The 22,635-nt window shown below is 36.4% G+C and overlaps 1 protein-coding gene and 1 long non-coding RNA gene across 2 annotated transcripts in view; one reads left to right on the forward strand and one right to left on the reverse strand.

The window, feature by feature from the left end:
* The first annotated feature begins 4,335 nt into the window (after nt 1-4,335).
* On the forward strand, nt 4,336-19,765 carry LOC127431828 (UDP-N-acetylglucosamine transferase subunit ALG14 homolog). Its single transcript, XM_051682410.1, has 4 exons — nt 4,336-4,881; nt 5,449-5,600; nt 6,040-6,162; nt 19,378-19,765. The coding sequence occupies exons 1-4, from the start codon at nt 4,725-4,727 to the stop codon at nt 19,606-19,608; spliced, it is 663 nt and encodes a 220-aa protein (XP_051538370.1). The 5' UTR covers nt 4,336-4,724; the 3' UTR covers nt 19,609-19,765.
* The window catches only part of LOC127431838 (uncharacterized), a 45,829-nt gene continuing 38,687 nt past the window's right edge, over nt 15,494-22,635 (reverse strand). The window contains exon 3 of the long non-coding RNA XR_007895658.1: nt 15,494-19,237. This is a non-coding gene — a long non-coding RNA (uncharacterized LOC127431838). The remainder of the gene's footprint in view (nt 19,238-22,635) is intronic.

Here is a 22,635-nt window from a genome sequence, read left to right on the forward strand (position 1 = left end):
TCAATATTAGGTCAAAAATGGCAAAAAAGAAAAGCTTTCTCTAGAAACTCGTCAGTCAATCATTGTTTTGAGGAATGAAGGCTATACAATGCTTGAAATTGCCCCAAAAAAAAAAAAAAAAAAAAAAAACCCTGAAGATTTCATACAAAGGTGTACACTACAGTCTTCAAAGACAAAGGACAACTGGCTCTAACAAGGACAGAAAGAGATGTGGAAGGCCAGATGTACAACTAAACAAGAGGATAAGTACATCAGAGTCTCTAGTTTGAGAAATAGACGCCTCACTTGTCCTCTGCTGACAGCTTCATTGAATTCTACCAGTTTCATGTACAACAGTAAAGAGAAGACTCAGGGGTGCAGGCCTTATGGGAAGAATTGCAAAGAAAAAGCCACTTTTGAAACAGAAAAACAAAAAGAAAAGGTTAGAGTGGGCAAAGAAACACATACATTGGACAACAGATAATTGGAAAAGAGTGTTATGGATCTTAACCCCATTGTGCTTTTGTGGGATCAGCTAGACTGTAAGGTGCGTGAGAAGTGCCTGACAAGACAGCCACATCTATGGCAAGTGCTACCGGAAGTGTGGGGTGAAATGTCACCTGAGCATCTGGATAAACTGACAGCTAGAATGCCAAGGATCTGCAAAGCTGTCATTGCTGCATGTGGAGATTTTTTTGATGAGAACTCTTTGAAGTAGTTTAAGATGTTCTGATTTTTTTTTTTTTTTTTTCAAATTGTAAGAGTAATTTATATATATATATATATATATATATATATATATATATATATATATATATATATACATAAATATTATATACTATTATATATATATATTAAAGACTAAAAATATTCTATGAAACACTGTTTAAAGTAAAAAAAAAAAAAAAAACTCTGTTTACAATGTTTTAAATTTTTTTCAGCTAAATTTTAATAATAAACAGTATAATCACGGATTTCATGAAACTGCACAAATGACAAATAAAAAACAAACAAAATATGAAACCATTAATTTTTGGCTAACAGAAATTGTAATTAATGAAGAGTATTAAATTACAACAAAGATGCTAAACACGTGATAAGCCCAATATCAACATTACAATACATGTTTAGCTCTATCGACAGAATTTGTATTTTATTACTACGAAAAAATGATTCAGACTCATCCCTCCTTTTCTGAACAAAAAAAAATAAAAAAATAAGGCAAATATCGAGGTTACAGTGAAGCACTTACAATGGAAGTAAATGGAGCCAATGTTTGGAGGGTTTAAAAGGCAGAAATGTGAAACACAATTTTATAAAAGCGCTTACATTAATTCTTCGGTAAAAACTTGTGTATTATTTGAGCTGTAAAGTTGTTTAAATAATCATTTTTATGGTGGTTCTAAGGGTTAAAGCCTTTAAAGGTGCATTCAGTAACTTTTGTCTTTGTGTCATCTTGGAATTTCACTGACACCTAGTGGCTTGGATGCAGCATCATTTAAAATCAATAGTTTTCAGTTTCAGATGCCATTATAGAAATGTAGTATTCACAGTCAGCCATGATTACTTTAATCAATAAGTGAAAGTGTCAAATAACAGGACGGTTACTGAGATTAAGCGAGTAGTATTCGGCTGGTCATGTGATTCTAAAATGGCAGCCCCCATGTGCGGACCCTCTCCAGGTAGAATAAAACAGCTTTTATAAGGTTACTGATATGACTGGAGTCCACAACTGTGAGTTGTCATGATTTCCTACAGATATTGCAAAATTACAATTCATGTATTCAGGAGTTAAACTTTTTTAATGAGGGAAAAATGACTGAGCGCATTTTTAAAACCATAATTTTAGGCTTAAAAAGGTAAGTAAGCAATCTTATCAAACTTAAATGATTTTTACCCGATATTGTAAGTTTTGTGGCTAGAGAGTAGTTTCAAGCTATAGGGATTATTGACAGAAATTGGTTAGGGAATTTATATGTGAAACTGTCAGCCTTTACATTCGGTTTCACACACATAATTTCAGAAGGAAGCTGTATGTTGTCTAAAGTAAATGTCTGGATTCTGGTACAAAGTTTGGAGTCTCTCTACACAAGCAGATGAATGCTTGTAAAGTCTTGTAGATCTGAGACATTTTGTTTTATGACTCTGAAAACTTCTAACAGATACTCTCTGATAAGTGGAGGAAGATATATGATCATGAACATCAAAGAAGTGCATATTCACACTTACTACCCATCAATTAAGGTCCAAGGGCATATGTTGTGGAATTTAAACTGGTGTATTTTCTGTGCAGTGTGTCCCCTTGTGGTACCTTTAAGAAATTATTACAGGCAATCTTGTCCTTTATGCCCTGTATAACCAAAATATTAACCGTGATAAAATATATTGAAAATATAGAATGTGATAGTTTAATTAGCAGGCCGTAAATGAGCCAATCCAAATATCTTCTGGCACAATCAGTTGAAAGGAGCCCAAGTACCCTACCAGAACACTTATAAGTCACTATCAGAGCACTTATAAAAATGTAATTACATTTAATTTAATAAATAATTAAATAAAATTGTTGACCCTTGCCTTAATGAATGTCATTGTGGTTTTATTGTGTTTTATTCACTCTCTTGGCATGTATCAGTAAAGAACAACTAGAGACCAACATGAATGAAATTCCTTCTGTGCAACTAGAAGTAACTAAAACAGCTGTATCTAAAATGAAGAGCAAATCCTTGAGAACAGTTGCTGAATCTAAGATCAGATGGTTATGACAATATTCCCTTTCTGGAATCAATCACAGCTGCAGGTGGTCTGGGTTTGAGCTAATGTGGAAAGATTTAGTGATACAATGTCTCATTTGATTACATTAACAAAACCCAAAAGAGCTGATACAATCACATGAAATAAATTGATAATGACGGATAAAGGTTTTTTTTCATCAAAAAATGTTGCATTCAGGGATGACAGAAGTAGGTCACAAACTGAACATTAAATGCCTGGTTGAAAGCCATTTAGGATGGAAAAAGTCAGACTAACATTACAGAGCAACTCTGATAGTGACAGTGTTTAAACCACTTGGAATTATTTTCACTATAGTAAATATTTAATCTGTCAATTTACAAGATAAATGGTTGTGCATAGCACACAGTGCACCGGACTCAAAATAACTGAACTGACCACCATTCCCATGAGACAACAAACAGATGATCATGAGAATTTCCCGTAGAGCTTCAGAGAAGCTTAAATAAATACATTAAATGAAAAGATTTAGAGCAGCATATTGTTTACATTTCGTTGTGAATTCAGGAAATGCCTGCCTCACTGAAATTAAACTCCACACAATATGAGAATAATCATCATAGTTAAGTTGTCTTCTGCGGGTAATAAATATGTTAATACTGTTATATATTTCAATATACAAAAAAAAAATACATATATATATATATATATGTATATATATATATATATATATATAAAGATTTACACATTTCAATTACATAAAAAAATTTAATCAAATTAAAATGTGTAATGTTTAACTAAATTAAATTAATAAAAGTAAACAAATATATTTTTAAATTTATTTAATTTTTTTATGAAAGATTGCTCAATTTAATTTGATGGAATTTTGTTATAGCTTATAATTAAAATGAGTAAATCTTATATAGTAGAAATTACATTGTTTTGGTATTAAATTACATTTAATTGTGTTAAGATTAACATAATGTGTGTTAACTATCAACGTTAACTTTAAATGTTAACACTATAATATTATAATAGATTTAACATTCATCAGTCTTAATGAATCATCATAATGAATGCTATTACAATAGTATCTTCACATTATTTTATATTACAGTAAATTATATTTTATTATTGTATTATATTAATCAATGTTAAGAATGTGTTTTTTTAGATCAATGGTTTCCAATAATCTAAGTAACTCTTTTTAGTAAAACTAAAAAGAAAAACACTTAAAGGTTCCCTCAGTAAAAAAATGTCCTCATATAAAAAGTTTTACTTTTAAAGAAATTAATAGTAATTATGAAACATACGTGTATGTGTAATGACCACTCATGTGAAATGAAGAGTTCAGTCAAATCAGTAACCTTATAAAAGCTGTTTTATTCTACATGGAGCAGGGGTGCCTCATGGGGGCAGCCATGTTAGGATCACATGACCAGCTGAATACGGCTTGCTTAATATCAGTAACTGCCCTGTTATTTGACACATTTATTCATGGATTAAATAATTCATAGTGAATTTCTACAATGACAATGGTAACTGAAAACTACAGTGTTTGAATGATGCAGCATCCAGGCCACTAGGTGTCAGTGTAAACTAGTGTTAGCCACTTCGACAGACTTAAAAAAATGGCTGAATGCACCTTTAATTACAATGTAAACTTGAGTACAATTCCTCAGGAACATCCCTGTTCATGTATGTCGTGTGGTCGAAGAAATATGTGTTGAATTAATCATTTTTAGAGCTACCCGTTGATGGTGCTGTTTCTAAACGCCTGTTCCAGACTGTCGTATAACGTTTGTCTTCTCTGACTCGCCGTAGTGGCTGCACTGTTGTCAAATGTGGACATCTGTTTTCACAGCTAATACTTTCAATATTAGTTTACAAACACTTTTAAACTATACATTTGCGCGTTACAGTTATTGAATATGATTATGTCCATGTTTTGAGAGTCATTCTTAAAGTTCGGTGCCATTAATTCCGTAATAGCGTTTAGTTTATGAACCAGACTGATGGCATTATTCTGTGGAACGGTGTGTGGTGTCATTCTCGCTGGTGTTATTTTAATATCAGTGTTTATTTTGCGGTTATTTGTGATATTACGGCATGGATCTGAATATAAACCGGGACAGAAGGGATCTGTCTCAGTGCTGGTGGTGGCTGGATCAGGTAAGAACTAAAACCAGACTGGATTTATATTTCTATTAGCAATTTCATCAGCTGCACCCACAGATGAAACTGGGTGTTTATATATATATATATATATATATATATATATATATATATATATATATATATATATAATATTTATGTATATTTTTTTATATATATTAAATGTATAATAATTATAATTTATTATAATAAACCCCCTCTGCTGTGATAATAATTATAAACATTATAATGTATTATATTTATTAGTTATTATTATATATTTTTTATTTCTTTGAGCTTCTTGCTTTTTTAAAATTGCTTTTCAAATAATGTGTTTTGTTATTATATAATGCTTTATTGCTATTATTATCATTATTACAGATAAAAAAAAAATATTATTTGTAATATTTTGTATATATTTATTTTGCATATTTTGTATATATATCTTAACTTATTCTTTGAGCTACTAGCTTAATAAAAAAATTTTATGAATATTTTTTGTTATTATATAATGTATTATTATTATTATTATTATTATTATTATTACTTTAAAATATTTCTTTGATTTCCCTCTTTATCTGTTAGGAGGACACACAACAGAAATAATCCGTCTGATGGGTAGTTTATCTCAGTCTTATAACCCTCGACACTATGTGATCGCAGACACGGACAAAATGAGTGAAGACAAGATCCGAGCATTTGAAGCAGAGAGGTTGAAAAGTGGTTCTGGCACTCAGGTGATTAATTTTTTTACTCAATTGCTCTTTTTTCATCAGTGTGTAATGTCTTCTTGTGACCAGCAGAAAGCAGCAGATCCTACTTATAGACCTCATTCAACACTAAACTTGCATCCTTACATCCTGCATCCCAAAGCCCTAACCATGAAGTCACCACCACTTTATCTGTTAATGAATTGTTAGTCAATAAATTTTATTCCCTCCTTAAATGGATAGTTCACCTAAACATGAAAAATTCTGTCACCATTTTCTCACCCTCATGTTGTTCCAAACCCGTGTGACTTTCTCTCTTCCATGATATGCAAAAGGAGATGTTAGGCAGAATGACAGCCTCAGTTACCATGTCATACAGGTTTGAAACCACATGAGGTTGAGTAAATGAGACGCTTTTGAGTGAACTGTAGCTCTTTCTCACATTACTTTTCTGTTCAAATGACAGTTTACTCTTCACCGGATTCCTCGTAGTCGTGAGGTGCGTCAGTCCTGGAGTTCCTCTGTTCTGAGTTCTCTAAGCGCTCTGATGTCCTCTGTCCCGTTGGTCTTCAGACTCCAGCCGGATATGGTGGGTCGTCTTGCTCTCCTCCTCCCATTCATCCCCCCATCATGTCCTCATTAAGTATTAATTTCCTCTGTTCAGAACGTCTGTGCAATGCCCTCCAGGAATAGAACATTCATAACATATTTATGAATGAAATCATGCCTATGGGCAGCCCAGATCTATTTTGGGTGTAAAAAATGCCTTTTTCTTGTAAATACTAATACATTTAAAATGGTTTAATTAGAGAAGTTGGTAACACTTTACAATAGGGTTCCATTCCATATTGATTCAGTTCTTAATAAAAACGATAGTAAATAAAGAGTTGACAGCATCATAGTGAGTTCCTTATGAGACGTTGTATAAGCAGTTCTGTTCACTTACACAAATGCTATTAGGTGTGTAATCACCATCAAATGACGCTTTTCAAGTACTGTGATAATTGTTTGCCTCAATTCTGATTCACAGTCTTCAAAGTTTTCAGTCAAATTATTGCGTAATGTACCAATTTCTTTGTTTTGTTTAATGTATAAACAATATAAACAGCATTTCTGTGTCTTTAACACAGTGGTTTCTGTTGCACATCTAGTAAACTAGAGAATTCCAACATCCTGCGTACTGTTTTGTACAACAAAGTTTTATATAAACATCTCCACCCTCTATTATATATAGTGCAGATCATATCATCTGTGAAATCTAGTCCAAAATGCACACCTTCAAAGACTTTCTGAACACATGAAAGCCTGTTAAAACTGCCTTGAAATCCCAAACCTAGTTATTAACTCTGCAGCAGTTGTTTTGCACTCTGTATAGTTCCACATTCAAAACAGCAGCACCAGTGAATGTTTAAACAGGTGATTGAGGCATTTTTTCCTTCAGCAGGTGATAAGACTATCATCACATTACTGCTGCAAGACTATGTGCTGTATAAACAAACCCTAATCCTGCTGTTTGTCAGCTTTTCTTCAGCAAGAGAAAGACAGATAGAAACAGAGACTGTGAGAGAGGCATGGAAAACACTGAAGGGAGGGATTGAATTAGTAAAAGAGAGATAGACAGCGTTTAAGCAGTTTTTCAGGAATGAGGAGTAATCCAAGGCCCCTCTCTCCTCCTCCTCCTCCTCCTCCTACTGTGGTTGTGTAATGAAGGGTTTTGTGAGGAGCCGTGGAGGGGTCTTGTTCTCTGGATGTGGCGAGACCTTACTGGCTCCTCAGCCCAGTTGCTTGACTCCTCTCACACGTCCTCAAGGGGGCGGGGGCTAAACAGCATCAGGTTTCTGTGTTGCCACGGTGGTCGTCGAGGGGAGGCGGAGCATGACTAAGCAGCCTGTGCTGCAGTACTATAGCCGTGGAGCTCAACGCTTTTACTGGCGGACACGCTACCTTTTTAGATAATCTTTTATTATCACCCTCTCTCACAGTGACATCATTTTCCACTTTTAACATCAGCCCAGTTTTCTAGAAGGTGAAAGAACCATTGTGGGTTTTTTGTTTCATTTGTATCTGTTGCCACGTAAGTTTCACGTTATAAGAGAGTAGACAAACATCCTGTGATGATTCTTGAGACATTGGACAAAGAATGTCCCACAATTGTACTTCCCATTAGTTTTGTAAATGGCAACATTTCCACTTTGAATTTAATCAGAGATGAGCACTAGAATATCCTTAACACAAATTTACCATTTCAATTTTTTTCTTCATCAAAATTATTACACTACATTATAACTCACTTACCCTAAAACCATCTGTCCTCAGAACATAATACTTTTTTTTTTTTATTAAACTTAAAAAAAATGGAAATATAAATAATAATGTTAATTTAAAAAACAACAACTTTTTTTTACGGTTTCACAGCTTCACGGTGTCCATACCTTCTTGTCATTATCGTCAGATATTTATGAAAGCATTTATAAAATCTGTAAATATCTAAGTCAGCCTTTACCTTGAAGGTCGTTTTTCCATATGTCACCTGCTTTGTGTCAAACAAAGTCACAGGCTCTGGTGAGTTTTAGGGTTTTTATTAAGTTTAGGTAATTGTGTGTAGATTTTCTGGGTCAAAACCAAATTGTAAAGAAATTGTTTGGGATTTTAGACAATTTTCCTCATTATAAATGGGTTCTATTAGTAGCTAGCAACACTAGAAAAACAAAAAGGCTACTTCCATCATACACCGAACAGCCACAACATTAAAACCAACTGCCTAATATTGTGTAGGTCCCCCTCGTGACGCAAAGAGCGCCAACCCGCATCTCAGAATAACATTCTTAGATGCTATTCTTCTCACCACAATTGTACAGAGCTGTTATCTGAGTTACTGTAGACATTGTCAGTTCGAACCAGTCTGGCCATTCTCCGTTGACCTCTCTCATCAACAAGGCATTTCCTTCCACCGAACTAACCTTCACTGTATGCTTTTTATTTTTGGCAACATTCTGAGTAAATTCTAGAGACTGTTGTGTGTGAAAATCCCAGGAGATCAGCAGTTATAGAAATACTCAAACCAGCCCATCTGACAATTGTGGTGAGAAGAATAGCATCTCAGAATGCTATTCTGAGATGCGGGTTGGCACTGTTTTGGCAGCATGAACGGGACCTACAAAATATTAGGCAGCTGGTTTCAATGTTGTGGCTGATCAGTGTAGTGTCATGACAACTCGTTATAATCAGTGAGAGATGGCGAAATCGTAAGATATCGGACAACTTGGCTCATATGAAAAAACTACAACTTTTTTCCACATTAAGACCAACTGATTGACAAACAGAATATCAAATTGATACAATAACAGCATCTTTTTTCGTACGAACCAAGCTGTACGACATCTTACGATTTCACATCTCGCACGAATTATTACGAGTGTTGTATCGATTTGATATTGTATCAATTTGTTATTCTGTTTGTCGATCAGTTGGTCTTAATGGGAAAAAAAGTCGTAGCTTTTTTCGTACGAACCAAGTTGTACAATATCTTACGATTTTGCCATATTACATGAACTATTGCAAGTATTGTATCGATTTGGTGTTGTATCGATTTGATATTCTGTTTGTCGATCAGTTGGTCTTAAAGGGGAACAAAAGTCGCAACTTTTTCGTAAGAGCTAAGTTTTATGATATCTTATAATTTCGCTATCTCGCACAAATTATTACAAGTTGTCATGACACTATGTTGGAAGTAGCCTTTTTGTTTTTCTAGTGTTGCTAGCTACTAATAGGACCTATTTATAATGAGGAAAATTATCTAAAATCCCAAACAATTTCTTTACAATTTGGTTTGAAATTTTAGCTAGCCTTCTTTCCAACACTTTATTTTAAGAAAGGAAGTGTCAGTGAACAAATTTGGTTACTCATTCCATATTTTTTTATGCAATACACTGCTGTACGTCAGTGACCTGTAATACGCTTACCTCTCCTCTTTTTAAACCCATATGGGTTTTTTTTCTTACGTGGTACACACAAGTTATTTGGGCTTCATAATAACATAGTTTGTTGGTTTGTTAATTTTTCTCAATGGGAATAAAAATCATATGGCTTTGTACGAGCCAACTCTATTTTGTACAAGCCTAGGGCTAGATCTTGGGGGGTGCTGAGGTGGGCTTTGTCTGCCAAATTAACCCTATTCCCCCCCAAGCAAAGGGTCGAATTCTATCATCATGGCGCTAACTCTAAACCAGCCACCTCCCACGACCCACCCAGCCCATCCCCACCCACCCCCCAGTCGAAGGAATACACGCACAAATAGTTGTATGTCAAATATTATTTGAAATGTGAGATTGCAATATGGGTACCAGGTGGCCTTTGATTCGCCATTGGACCATGACAGCAGGATTTCCTTTTTAGTCCTGCAGACAATGTCTAAGATCTTCTTTACAGGGTCCGGCACCCCCATTGTGTCTGCGCCGTGAGGGAGCATCCTTTAATGTGAATCAAATATCAGCTGTTTGTTTTAACCAAACATGAGCATGTTGGTGATGGGCTGGGACCTGATCGTCCACATACCAGAGCGGAATTGGGGTAAATGGGGGGTCAAGTCTGGAAACTGGAAGTGAAGAGGGGGAGGATTGAGTCCTCCTATAGCCATAAAAGGAAATAAGTGCGTCATGGGTACTCACAGACTCCAGATGTGTCAGCACAAGCCAGAAGTCAGACCACGAGCGTCATTTTGAGCCTGATTTTGCATGCTGTGAGGAGCAGTTAATAGTGAATACAGCCATTCACTATTTATGTGTGAAAATGTGTTATGCAAGTCTAGACTGAAAGTCTTACTCGTGAAGTTTTACTCTACAATAATTAAAGGTATAGTGTGTCATTTTTTCCAATGTAAAAATATTTTCTTTTGTCCTAGCTAAAAATGCAGTGACAACTATAAGCAAGTCATTATTACGTCGATTTCCCCTAAAATTGTAAGAACTATGTCTCTGTGGTGCTATCAAACATTGCTCTGTTTCTTTGAGCATCTCGACCAGCCCGACACAGCAACATTGACTGAACCAATGCCATGAGTTTGGGGTGGGACAAACGACCAATGTGGTTTTTTTTTGTACAACCAATGGAAGACAAGTGTTAGGGAAACCGATTTGAAAACCAGTGTTTGGTGTCATCCAAAAAAAGTAATTAGTTACGGTAATCTAATTACTTTTAGTCAAAAAGTAGTGTAATGCATTACATTTTAAATTATTGTAATCAGATTACAGTAACTGACTTTCAATTAAATTACTTTTAAGTACATTATAAGGTTATGCTTATTTCTAAAATATTATTTATGTTGAATACATGAATTATGGCCCTGTAAGGAGTCACTGTGAAGGAGAAAAGTGAGGTGCTGAGTGTATGATTTGTAGACATTATTTTGAATTTGTTGAGCAGTAAAACAAAGTAAAATAATCAGCAATTATATAGATTTTTCCTCTTTTTCACCCAATTTGGAATGCCCAATTCCCAGTGCACTTTTTAAGTCCTCGTGGTCGCGTAGTGATTCGCCTCAATCCAGGTGGTGGAGGATGAATCCCAGTTGCCTCCATGTCTGAGACCATCAACCCACGCATCTTATCATGTGGCTTGTTGAGCGCGTTGCCATAGAGACAGAGGCTTCACGCCGCGGCATCCGCGCTCAACTCACCATGCGCCCCCACTGACAACAAACCACATTATAGCGACCACGAGGAGGTTACCCCATGTGACTACCCTCCCTAGCAACTGGGCCAATTTGGTTGCTTAGGAGACCTGGCTGGAGTCACTCAGCACGCCCTGGGATTCGAACTAGCGAACTAGTTAGTGCTAGTGGAACTCCAGTGGGGGCGCATGGTAACTCACCATGCGCCCCCACTGACAACAAACCACATTATAGCGACCACGAGGAGGTTACCCCATGTGACTACCCTCCCTAGCAACTGGGCCAATTTGGTTGCTTAGGAGACCTGGCTGGAGTCACTCAGCACGCCCTGGGATTCGAACTAGCGAACTCCAGGGGTGGTAGCCAGCATCTTTTACCACTGAGCTACCCAGGCCCCCAATCAGCAATGATATTAATATATATACATTTTCAGTGAAGTAATTATTAAAGTAATCTGATTACAATTTTAGAGAAATAATTAGTAATTTGTTGCGGATTACTGTTTTTAAGTAACTTACCCAACACTGTTGAAAACAATCATATTTTAGTGATTTTGTTTAGTGGCGCAGAAATTAAACAATTCACATTTAATAAATATTAGCTTCCATTGTTTATTTACTGAAGACTTTGATATGGAAAAATTCTGTTAACTTAAAAATTAGCTTGCTAAAAAATCAGGTTGATATTTTAACATTTGACATGTTTTTAGCAAGAATTTGCAAATAGAAAACAGCTGTTTGCAATCTAGATATCTGACAAACGCATTGCATTTCACAAGCTAGTTGAATTGTGACGCAAATACAAAATTAGACAGTAAAGTGAAAAACAATTTAAAGAATTCGCTCCATTCGACAGATCCAGCTTCTCCTACTATGGAAAAATGGGGAGAAGTCTTTTGTGGGGGTTGGGTGGTGTGTATGATTTACAAAAACAAATAATGGGGGCCTGGACGTCTCCTCGCATTCCAGTGCGACTCCTCACTGTTCTTCAGAGTCTTCACGTTGGTTTTGTTTGACTGTGCACCCCAGTGCTTCAGCTCCATATGTTTCATTTTAGCCTTATTTGGAAATTGTTAGGGAACTCAATGGATGGAGCCACAGATATTTAATCTATTTTCCCACATTTGTTGATGAAAGATAGTGATGGATAGATTATGAAACATACTGAGATATGCATGTAGAGAAATAATGCTCATATAGAGGCAATTTTCAGTTTAGGTTATAAATATATACACTGGCAGCCAAAAGTTTGGAATAATGTACAGATTTTGCTGTTTTGAAAGGAAATTGATACTTTAATTCACCAAAGTGGCATTCAGCTGATCACAAAGTATAGTCAGGACATTACTGATGTTAAAAACAGCACCATCGCTATTTGAAAAAAGTCATTTTTGATCAAATCTAGACAGGCCCCATTTCCAGCAGCCATCGCTCCAACACCTTATCCTTGAGTAATCATGCTAAATTGCTAATTTGGTACTAGAAAATCACTTGCCATTATATCAAACACAGCTGAAAGCTGTTTGGTTTGTTAAATGAAGCTTAACATTGTCTTTGTGTTTGTTTTTGAGTTGCCACAGCATGCAATAGACTGGCATGTCTTAAGGTCAATATTAGGCAAAAAAGAAACAACTTCCTCTAGAAACTCATCAGTCAAACATTGTTTGAAGAATGAAGGCTATACAATGCTTGAAATAAAACTGAAGATATCATACAGTCTTCAAAGACAAAGGACAACTGGCTCTAACAAGGACAGAAAGAGATGTGGAAGGCCAGATGTACAACTAAACAAGAGGATAAGTACATCAGAGTCTATTTTGAGAAATAGACACCTCACATGTCCTTAGCTGACAGCTTCATTGAATTCTACCCGCTCAACACCAGTTTCATGTACAACAGTAAAGAGAAGACTCAGGGGTGCAGCATTATGGGAAGAATTGCAAAGAAAAGCCACTTTTGAAACAGAAAAACAAAAAGAAAAGGTTAGAGTGGGCAAAGAAACACAGACATTGGACAACAGATAATTGGAAAAGAGTGTTATGGATCTTAACCCCATTGAGCTTTTGTAGGATCATCTAGACTGTAAGGTGTGTGAGAAGTGCCCGACAAGACAGCCACATCTATGGCAAGTGCTACAGGAAGCGTGGGGTGAAATGTCACCGGAGTATCTGGACAAACTGACAGCTAGAATGCCAAGGATCTGCAAAGCTGTCAGTGCTGCGTGTGGAGGATTTTTTGATGAGAACTCTTTGAAGTAGTTTAAGACTTTCTGAACATTTTTTTCAAATTGTAATAGTACTTTTTCACATTATTAATATCCTTACTATACATTGTGATCAGTTGAAGGCCACTTTGGTGAATAAAAGTACCAATTTCTTTCCATAAAAGCAAAATCTGTACATTATTCCAAACCTTTGGCTGCCAGTATATCATTATATCAGACTGATCATGCAAAAAAAACTGTCTTTTATTTAAGGATAGTGATCATATGAAGCCATTTATTATCACATAGTTGTTTGGCTCCTTTTTAAATCATAATGATAACAGAAATCACCCAAATGGCCCTGATCAAAAGTTTACATACCCTTGAATGTTTGGCCTTGTTACAGACACACAAGGTGACACACACAGGTTTAAATGGCAATTAAAGTTTAATTTCCCACACCTGTGGCTTTTTAAATCGCAATTAGTGTCAGTGTATAAATAGTCAATGAGTTTGTTAGCTCTCACGTGGATGCACTGAGCAGGCTAGATACTGAGCCATGGGGAGCAGAAAAGAACTGTCAAAAGACCTGCGTAACAAGGCAATGGAACTTTATAAAGATGGAAAAGGATATAAAAAGATATCCAAAGCCTTGAAAATGCCAGTCAGTACTGTTCAATCACTTAAAAAGTGGAAAATTCAGGGATCTCTTGATACCAAGCCAAGGCCAGGTAGACCAAGAAAGATTTCAGCCACAACTGCCAGAAGAATTGTTTGGGATACAAAGAAAAATCCACAGGTAACCTCAGGAGAAATACAGGCTGCTCTGGAAAAAGACGGTGTGGTTGTTTCAAGGAGCACAATATGACGATACTTGAACAAAAATGAGCTGCATGGTCGAGTTGCCAGAAAGAAGCCTTTACTGCGCCAATGCCACAAAAAAGCCTGGTTACAATATGCCCGACAACACCTTGATATGCCTCAGCTTCTGGCACACTGTAATTTGGAGTGATGAGACCAAAATAGAGCTTTATGGTCACAACCATAAGCGCTATGTTTGGAGAGGGGTCAACAAGGCCTATAGTGAAAAGAATACCATCCCCACTGTGAAGCATGGTGGTGGCTCACTGAAGTTTTGGGGGTGTGTGAGCTCTAAAGGCACGGGGAATCTTGTGAAAATTGATGGCAAGATGAATGCAGCATGTTATCAGAAAATAGTGGCAGGCAATTTGCTTTCTTCTGCACTAAAGTTGCGCATGGGACGCTCTTGGACTTTCCAGCACGACAATGACCCTAAGCACAAGGCCAAGTTGACACTCCAGTGGTTACAGCAGAAAAAGGTGAAGGTTCTGGAGTGGTCATCACAGTCTCCTGACCTTAATATCATCGAGCCTCAATGATCTCAAACGTGCGGTTCATGCAAGACGACCAACGACTTTGCATGATCTGGAGGCATATTGCCAAGATGAATGGGCAGCTATGCCACCTGCAAGAATTTGGTGCTAATTGATGTCATTGATGCTAAAGGGGGCAATACACAGTATTAAGAACTAAGGGTATGCAGACTTTTGAACAGGGGTCATTTCATTTTTTTCTTTGTTGCCATGTTTTGTTTTATGATTGTGCCATTCTGTTATAACCTACAGTTGAATTTGAATCCTATAAGAAATAAAATAAATGTGTTTTGCCTGCTCACTCATGTTTTCTTTAAAAATGGTACATATATTACCAATTCTCCTAGGGTATGCAAACTTTTGAGCACAACTGTATGTATGTATGTGTGTGTGTGTGTGTGTATATATATATATATATATATATACTAATTAACCAAACCCACTGCTTTGTCATTTGTCTTCTTTTCAATTTCTAATTCTGTTTGGAAAGTTTTTGCTACTCGGAAACCCTGTACAGACGACCATCTACTCTGTTGCTGTTTAACTCAACAAACTCATCTGTCATTTATGGACCCAACACCTGCTGTCTGGTCTGTGCTGACTCATCTCGGGTTGAAGAAAGGAAGTAACAAAAACTGTTAACAGTTTAATCTCACCTGGAGCTGCTCTGTAAGATGTGGCATAATATATTTGCCGTGCACCTTTGTGACCTCATCAGTAATTACGCCTCAGCACCTGTGCATGATGCTTCCCTCTGGTGTCCTCATCTGTCTGCAGCTGTTACCCAAAGACGACTCACCATGACAGGAATATCGACTCTTAACTCATGATAAGACCTTTGAAATTAAACATTAGTTTAAAATCTCTACATTGGCTCAAAGGGATATATCATTTGCTCATGTCGTTACAAACCTGTATGATTTTTTTTGTCTTCCGTGGAACACATAAGGAGATCTCAGGTGGAATTTTGGGGGCTGAAGGCCTCAGTCACTATTAACTTTTATTGTGTGGGAAAAAAGATGCAATGAAAGTGAAAGCTCACTAGGTTTTGGAAAAAAACTTCAATCTTGTCTATGAATGTTACCAATGCAACTATTGCGATGTTCGTTAAGATTTTATTTGAAATGAAGACAAGTTTAGAGAAACAGCTGCATTTAAGATTTTTATGTTTTATTTGCATTCGGGATTGTTAGTATCAAGAATTATGGGGGGGAGAGGAAATGCAGAAGATGCCAAAAAGGTGTCACCCATATAATATCAGGCTTTCACTGTAAGGCGTCGACTTCTCCTTCCCTTTTTACACAAAGAGAGACTTGAAGAAGCTGTTTTCTCTGATGCACATTCACCGTTTTCCGCTCCCCTATGCGGTGGCCCAAAGATGGAGGTTTTCTGACCTATGATTTATTTTGTGTTGAAGGTTCACATAATGCCCTTTTAAATTTGCACCACTATGATGACAGATTTAAACAGTGCTCTGACAGCCTGGCCTGTGCATTGCAAATGCTCTCCAATCTCAGTACACAATTCAGCAGCCCTTCAGAGCTGAAGTCAGCGATTCACTGTTGGGTGACAGTGATCTCATTCCCCAAAGTGAATTTGCAGGTGTGTGTGAAATGTAAACACGGACGAGACAGATCGCCCACCTGCCGGTCCTTCCCAGCCCTTCCTCATCACTCATCTGTCTCCAGGTGCAAAATGGGAAATGGAGTGTTTTAGAATGTTTGGAAATTAGCAAAAAAGCCAAGTGCACTATACAACTGTGGGTCATCGCCCTGTGCAAAATTAAAATGAATGAAGAATGAAATGCACTGTTTATTTACAAGCTGTCTGTGCTGGTTAGTTGCCAGATTCACTAAAAGAATTATGCAGATCAGGCAACGTTGCAAACGTGGCCACAACATTTTTGCTGAATGTATTTGCACAGTGCAATTCTGATCTTGCGGGTTGTTTCTGAGCACTATATTGTGCTGGATTCAGCAGACCACCTTGATCTGACATGCTCTGCCGGGACTGCACAGCATCAGTCCACTACTGTGATCCAGACTGAATCATCTCTTTAACATGCTGAAAGTGTGCTTCACTACACAGTGCATCTAGGTATATGCCAGGTTATAGTGCTCTTTGCCATCATTTGATCATTATTTGATGAATTACTACTGCCATGATTGATAGAAAATGTACACAAACATCTTTTTTATATAAAATGTAGTTTACCGCCTGCTTTCCTCGGGCAGTAATAGTGCAGTATTTATTGCGCAGGTCAAATAGCACAAGGTTTTGAAAATAAAGCACAATCTATAATGGGCCTGAAAATTAGCCATGTTTACGCAGAAAGGAATGATAATGACTTAATTCAAATACTTAAGACACAGCATTATTTCAGCGCTAATTGCGCCTGCTTAAACTAGATTGTGGGTGAATAAAACAGGTTTTAGCGCTGAAAACTGCGCAAAAGTATCACAACTGTTTAGTCAATTTGCCCCATATTTTGTTTTCTGTTGTTGTGCATTTTACACAACTAATTACAATTTAGATGAGTGAACTAAAAGAACATTGTTCTTTTCGACTAGAGGAACAATCCCAAAATTTGTTCTCATCAAAACTTGCGCACATAGTAATTTAATTGGCTATTGTTCATTGCTGCTCTCTGGCTAATCAGGACAGTGCGCTCACCTGATGACTAGCTGGCCAGATTTTAAAAAATCTAATTTTAAACCAAGGGTGCCCATTAGAAGAGCTTCACTGATGGGCATGCGTTGCGAGTTAGCTACGATCTGGGGACCTATTATTATATTTTATCCTGGATTTCGCATTGAAAATAACCATAAAAGCTGGCAATGTGTTAAAAATAAACAAACAAAACTATGATCTGACAAAACTATGGTTTTTTTACAGACTATTTGTAGACTTAAAATGTCGAATGGCAACGAGTTTTATTCTTGTGTTGCTTGACTTTAGTTGGAGGCCCATCTGAGCATCACTGGACCTTAAATCAGACAGAAATAAAGTGTTTGTTTAAAACTTGTCTGCAGATGCTCTAAATGGTGAATCAACTAAGATTTTTAATCAAATTAATTACATAAGCCTGCTAATTAATCATATTAATCGCATATTTATCGCATATATCAATATTTGCTTAGAAAGGCCCCCAAATAAAGATAGTGATTTAATATACACTCATCGGCCACTTTATTAGGTACACCTGTACATCTACATATTCATGCGATTATCTAATCAGCCAATCATTAGGCAGCAGTGTAATGTATAAAATCATGCAGATATTGATCAGGAGCTTCAGTTAATGTTCACATTAACCATCAGAATGGGGAAATCTGTGATCTCAGTGATTTAGACTGTGGCATGATTGTTGGTGCCAAACGGGCTGGTTTGAGTATTTCTGTAACTGCTGATGTCCTGGGATTTTCACACACAACAGTCTCTGGAGTGTAAAGAGAATGGTGCAAAAAACTAAGGTCAGAGGAGAATGGCCAGACTGGTCTAAGCTGAAAGGACATATGACATATATATGTATAATTTATAAATTATATATAATTCAGATTTAAAAATATTGGATTATTGTGGCAGATGAGTAAAGCATTGATTAGACCATTTAAAAACTGGCTTTAGAAGTCAAAATGCTATTGTTTGTTTTATTACCATATCATTAAACAAGCCTACAGTTGACAGAAATCCATTTTGTGATGGAGTTTGTCAATCTGTCCTGTTCTTACTGGCCACTTGACCTTTTAATTAATACAAGATGCTTTTGGTGTGTCTCACTGGTGTTTAGTGTAATGAGCACTGCGTTGTTAGGACGCTGTGTCAAGTTAAAAGTAGTTTAAATTTGGAAAATAGCTCGAGATCCCTGCATTCTGTTGTGCTTCGTCCAGCTGTCAAGAATGCATCCTGTGTGACCAGCTCTCATTTTGTAGCTGTTCTGCTTGTAAGGTATGTTGAGGCATGCTGACTGCCCCCTGCTGACGCAACTGGTAAAAACACGAAATTAAAAGTACTTCAAGCTCGTATTGCTTCAACAAAAGGAAAATACGTACTTTTATTATATAATTTATACGTATGGGTCAAGGAGCATGATTCATAATAATTTTTTTCATGTGTTATTTTTAATATAATCACACTAAATTAACGTGTGAAATCGACAGCCCTAGTAACAACTGAAGCATACATGAGTGGAAAAGGCCCTCACCTCTACTGATATTTTCAGTTCAGTTGTTGTCCACAGTTCCTACCTCATATCATTTTCAGCTCGGAGCAGACAGAGGCTGAATTTTTCCAGTGTTAATGTGTCTGAGCAGTTGCTGTAAGATGATTTCTCCAGACTCCATGGCTCGTCTCCATCGTAGTCTGACTGCCTTCCTGTGCTGCACTCTGTGTCTCCAGAACTGAACCAGAAAGCTCATATTTCTCAGAATCTGAAGATTCAGTACTTTATTAGGTCATATCTCTGCCGATGCATACTAGCCTATTTTAGACATTCATAATTTTACAGACCTGATCAAATATGTGTGTGTGTGTGTTTCAGGTGCTGTGTAATGGGCCTGGTACGTGTGTCCCACTATGTGCTGCTGGGTTGCTCCTGGGAATCTTGGGCCTTAAAAGGGTCCTTATAGTCTACGTGGAGAGCATCTGTCGCGTGGAGATGCTGTCTCTATCTGGGAAGATCCTTTACTACTTGTCTGATTATTTTTTTGTGCAGTGGGCACCACTGAAAGACAAATACCCAAAGTCTGTCTACTTGGGAAAATTGGTATGAGGAAACTCATGCAAAAAAAAAAAAAATTCATCTTTTGAGTTGTTCTGAGAATTACATATATTTTGATATTGTTCTTCACAGTGAAACTGTGATGTGTTTAATTCCCGTGCGGTTACTGTTGTGCTGAATAAACAGCTGAATGTCCTAATACAACAAAGTTGTCTGGGTTTCACTCAAGAGGATGGGCTGATGAGATTTGCTATCAGACCAGTTCTATTCCCTAAAAAAGTCAACAAAACTCAACTGAAGATTTTACAAAACATATACAATCTTCATATTGGACATTCTAGTTTCTCCCATTAATTTCAATACATGTGGCCCAAAGCTAGTACTATTCAATTGTTGAGATCTTGATGACGAGATGATGGAGAAGCAGCAGGTCTCTAGGTTGTAGTTTCTGTGCAATGGCATGTCAAACTTATTCTCCTGTTATTTCTATTTCCAGAGCCATTGAGACAATACTCCTACAAAATAAAACTCTAGGTATAAGGTGTCTCTTCAGACAAGTTTATACAGGTAACTTAGTCATTTCTTGCTTAGCATAAAGTCTGCCCTCACCTGCGATGTTTCTGAACAGCTGTAAATGGATGATAACATTAGACATGTATGTGACGTCATTTATTACATGGCTATGAGAAACTTGTGGTGGCAATAGATTTTTACAGAGACCACTGTTATTGAGAGACAAAAGTTAGTACCTGTTAGTAACTGTTTCTAATCACTGATTTCACCAATTAAGTTGATAGAAGACTTAATACAAATTGTTAATAAATTCGGTCTAAGAGAGATCGTAAAATTTGTCAACATTGAGTGAATGAAAATTGAGACTGGAATAGTATTTCTCCTATTAGTTCATTAACAAAACAGAACTTTTAACAGATGCATAAATTTTTTTGACACCATGCAAAATTTTTCATGCAATTTCGTTCTTAAGTGTTGCGTCACAGTGTTGTCTTCAATTTGTGTGTGCAAGAGACTTTCAGCATCTGATAAAACATGTCAAGTTGTTAGATTAAACACATGGCATAGGTCCAAACAGGAAGTTATTGTGGTGTTCTGTTTAGCTTAAATATTTAAGTTATTCGAAATATTCACTAAAACGCAACAACATACAAAGAGAGAAACAAAGTCGAGCATGTCTTTACGTCATCGTTTCCTTGTTTACGCAGAACGGGTTAAGAGATATTGATCTCCTCTGATAAATCACCTTTTAAGATAATATGCTTTCAAATTAAAATAAGATATGTACTCCAAAAAATAAAATAATATTTGCGCATTTCAATTTAATAACAAAGTTCCATAATATCTTTAACAAAATAAAAATAATAATAAAATGTTTTTTTTTGAGTATATATATATATATATATTGTTACTACAGTAAAACCATATGAAAGTAAATAAATCATAAATAAATATAATATATAGTGTATATATATATATACACACACACACACACACACACACTAGCAGCCAAAAGTTTGGAATAATGTACAGATTTTGCTTTTATGGAAAGAAATTGGTACTTTTATTCACCAAAGTGGCATTCAACTGATCAAGATTTATAGTCAGGACATTAATAACGTGAAAGATTACTATTACAATTTGAAAAAAATGTTCAGAACTTCTTAAACTTCTTCAAAGAGTTCTCATCAAAAAATCCTCCATGTGCAGCAATGACAGCTTTGCAGATCCTTGGCATTCTAGCTGTCAGTTTGTCCAGATACTCAGGTGACATTTCACCCCACACTTCCTGTAGCACTTGCCATAGATGTGACTGTCTTGTTGGGCACTTCTCACGCACCTTACAGTCTAGCTGATCCCACAAATGCTCAATGGGGTTAAGATCCAAAACACTCTTTTCCAATTATCTGTTGTCCAATGTCTGTGTTTCTTTGCCCACTCTAACCTTTTCTTTTTGTTTTTCTGTTTCAAAAGTGTCTTTTTCTTTGCAATTCTTCCCATAAGGCCTGCACCCCTGAGTCTTCTCTTTACTGTTGTACATGAAACTGGTGTTGAGCGGGTAGAATTCAATGAAGCTGTCAGCTGAGGACATGTGAGGCGTCTATTTCTCAAACTAGAGACTCTGATGTACTTATCCTCTTGTTTAGTTGTACATCTGGCCTTCCACATCTCTTTCTGTCCTTGTTAGAGCCAGTTGTCCTTTGTCTTTGAAGACTGTATGAAATCTTCAGTTTTTTGCAATTTCAAGCAGTGATTGACTGACGAGTTTCTAGAGAAAGATTGCCATTTTTTTTTACCTAATATTGACCTTAAGACATGCCAGTATATTGCATAGTGTGGCAACTCAAAAACAAACACAAAGACAATGTTAAGCTTCATTTCATGAACCAAATAGCTTTCAACTGTGTTTGATATAATGGCAAGTGATTTTCTAGTACCAGATTAGCAATTTAGCATGATTACTCAAGGATAAGGTGTTGGAGTGATGGCTGCTGGAAATGGGACCTGAATGCCACTTTGGTGAATTAAAGTACCAATTTCCTTCCGAAACAGCAAAATCTGTACATTATTCCAAACTTTTGGCCAACAGTGTGTGTATATATATATGAAAGTTGATCTTATATTAATTTACTTTAATATGATTTTACTGTAGTAAAAATAAATGTACTATGATACTGTATTTTGGTGGAAGCTATGGTAATTGTTTAAGAGTCAATAAGAACATTGCCCTTAAATGAGAAACAGATCATTAATGTACAGTTAAATATTTTGATGCCTAAAAAAATTATTTTCCATATAGCAATTCACATTTATATGTACATCAACTACTGATCTGTTATTATGTATGTACTTTAAGTTATTTATGAAGTAAAAAAGTTTTTTTTTTATCATACTCGTAAACAAAGAAAAACAAATTATATGACAATAATACAATACAGCGCTACAGATAAATCACAACTTTCCAGTAAAGTGAAACTCGGTCAATAGAAATGCCAGGTGATCCATTAGCGCGTGGCACCCAAACAAATCAGTGACCTCGAGAGACACAGGAACAATGGACTACTT

The sequence above is a fragment of the Myxocyprinus asiaticus genome, chromosome 41, assembly GCF_019703515.2.
Source record: "Myxocyprinus asiaticus isolate MX2 ecotype Aquarium Trade chromosome 41, UBuf_Myxa_2, whole genome shotgun sequence".
Lineage (NCBI taxonomy): Eukaryota > Metazoa > Chordata > Actinopteri > Cypriniformes > Catostomidae > Myxocyprinus > Myxocyprinus asiaticus.

Bases quoted from the DNA above. Each gene is read 5' to 3' on its own strand.
- LOC127431828 (XM_051682410.1), top strand. From the start codon at position 4,725: ATGGCATTATTCTGTGGAACGGTGTGTGGTGTCATTCTCGCTGGTGTT. The intron at 4,882-5,448 runs GTAAGAACTAAA...TTTATCTGTTAG, and splicing joins GCTGGTGGTGGCTGGATCAG to GAGGACACACAACAGAAATA. The intron at 6,163-19,377 runs GTGGGTCGTCTT...TGTGTGTTTCAG, and splicing joins TCAGACTCCAGCCGGATATG to GTGCTGTGTAATGGGCCTGG.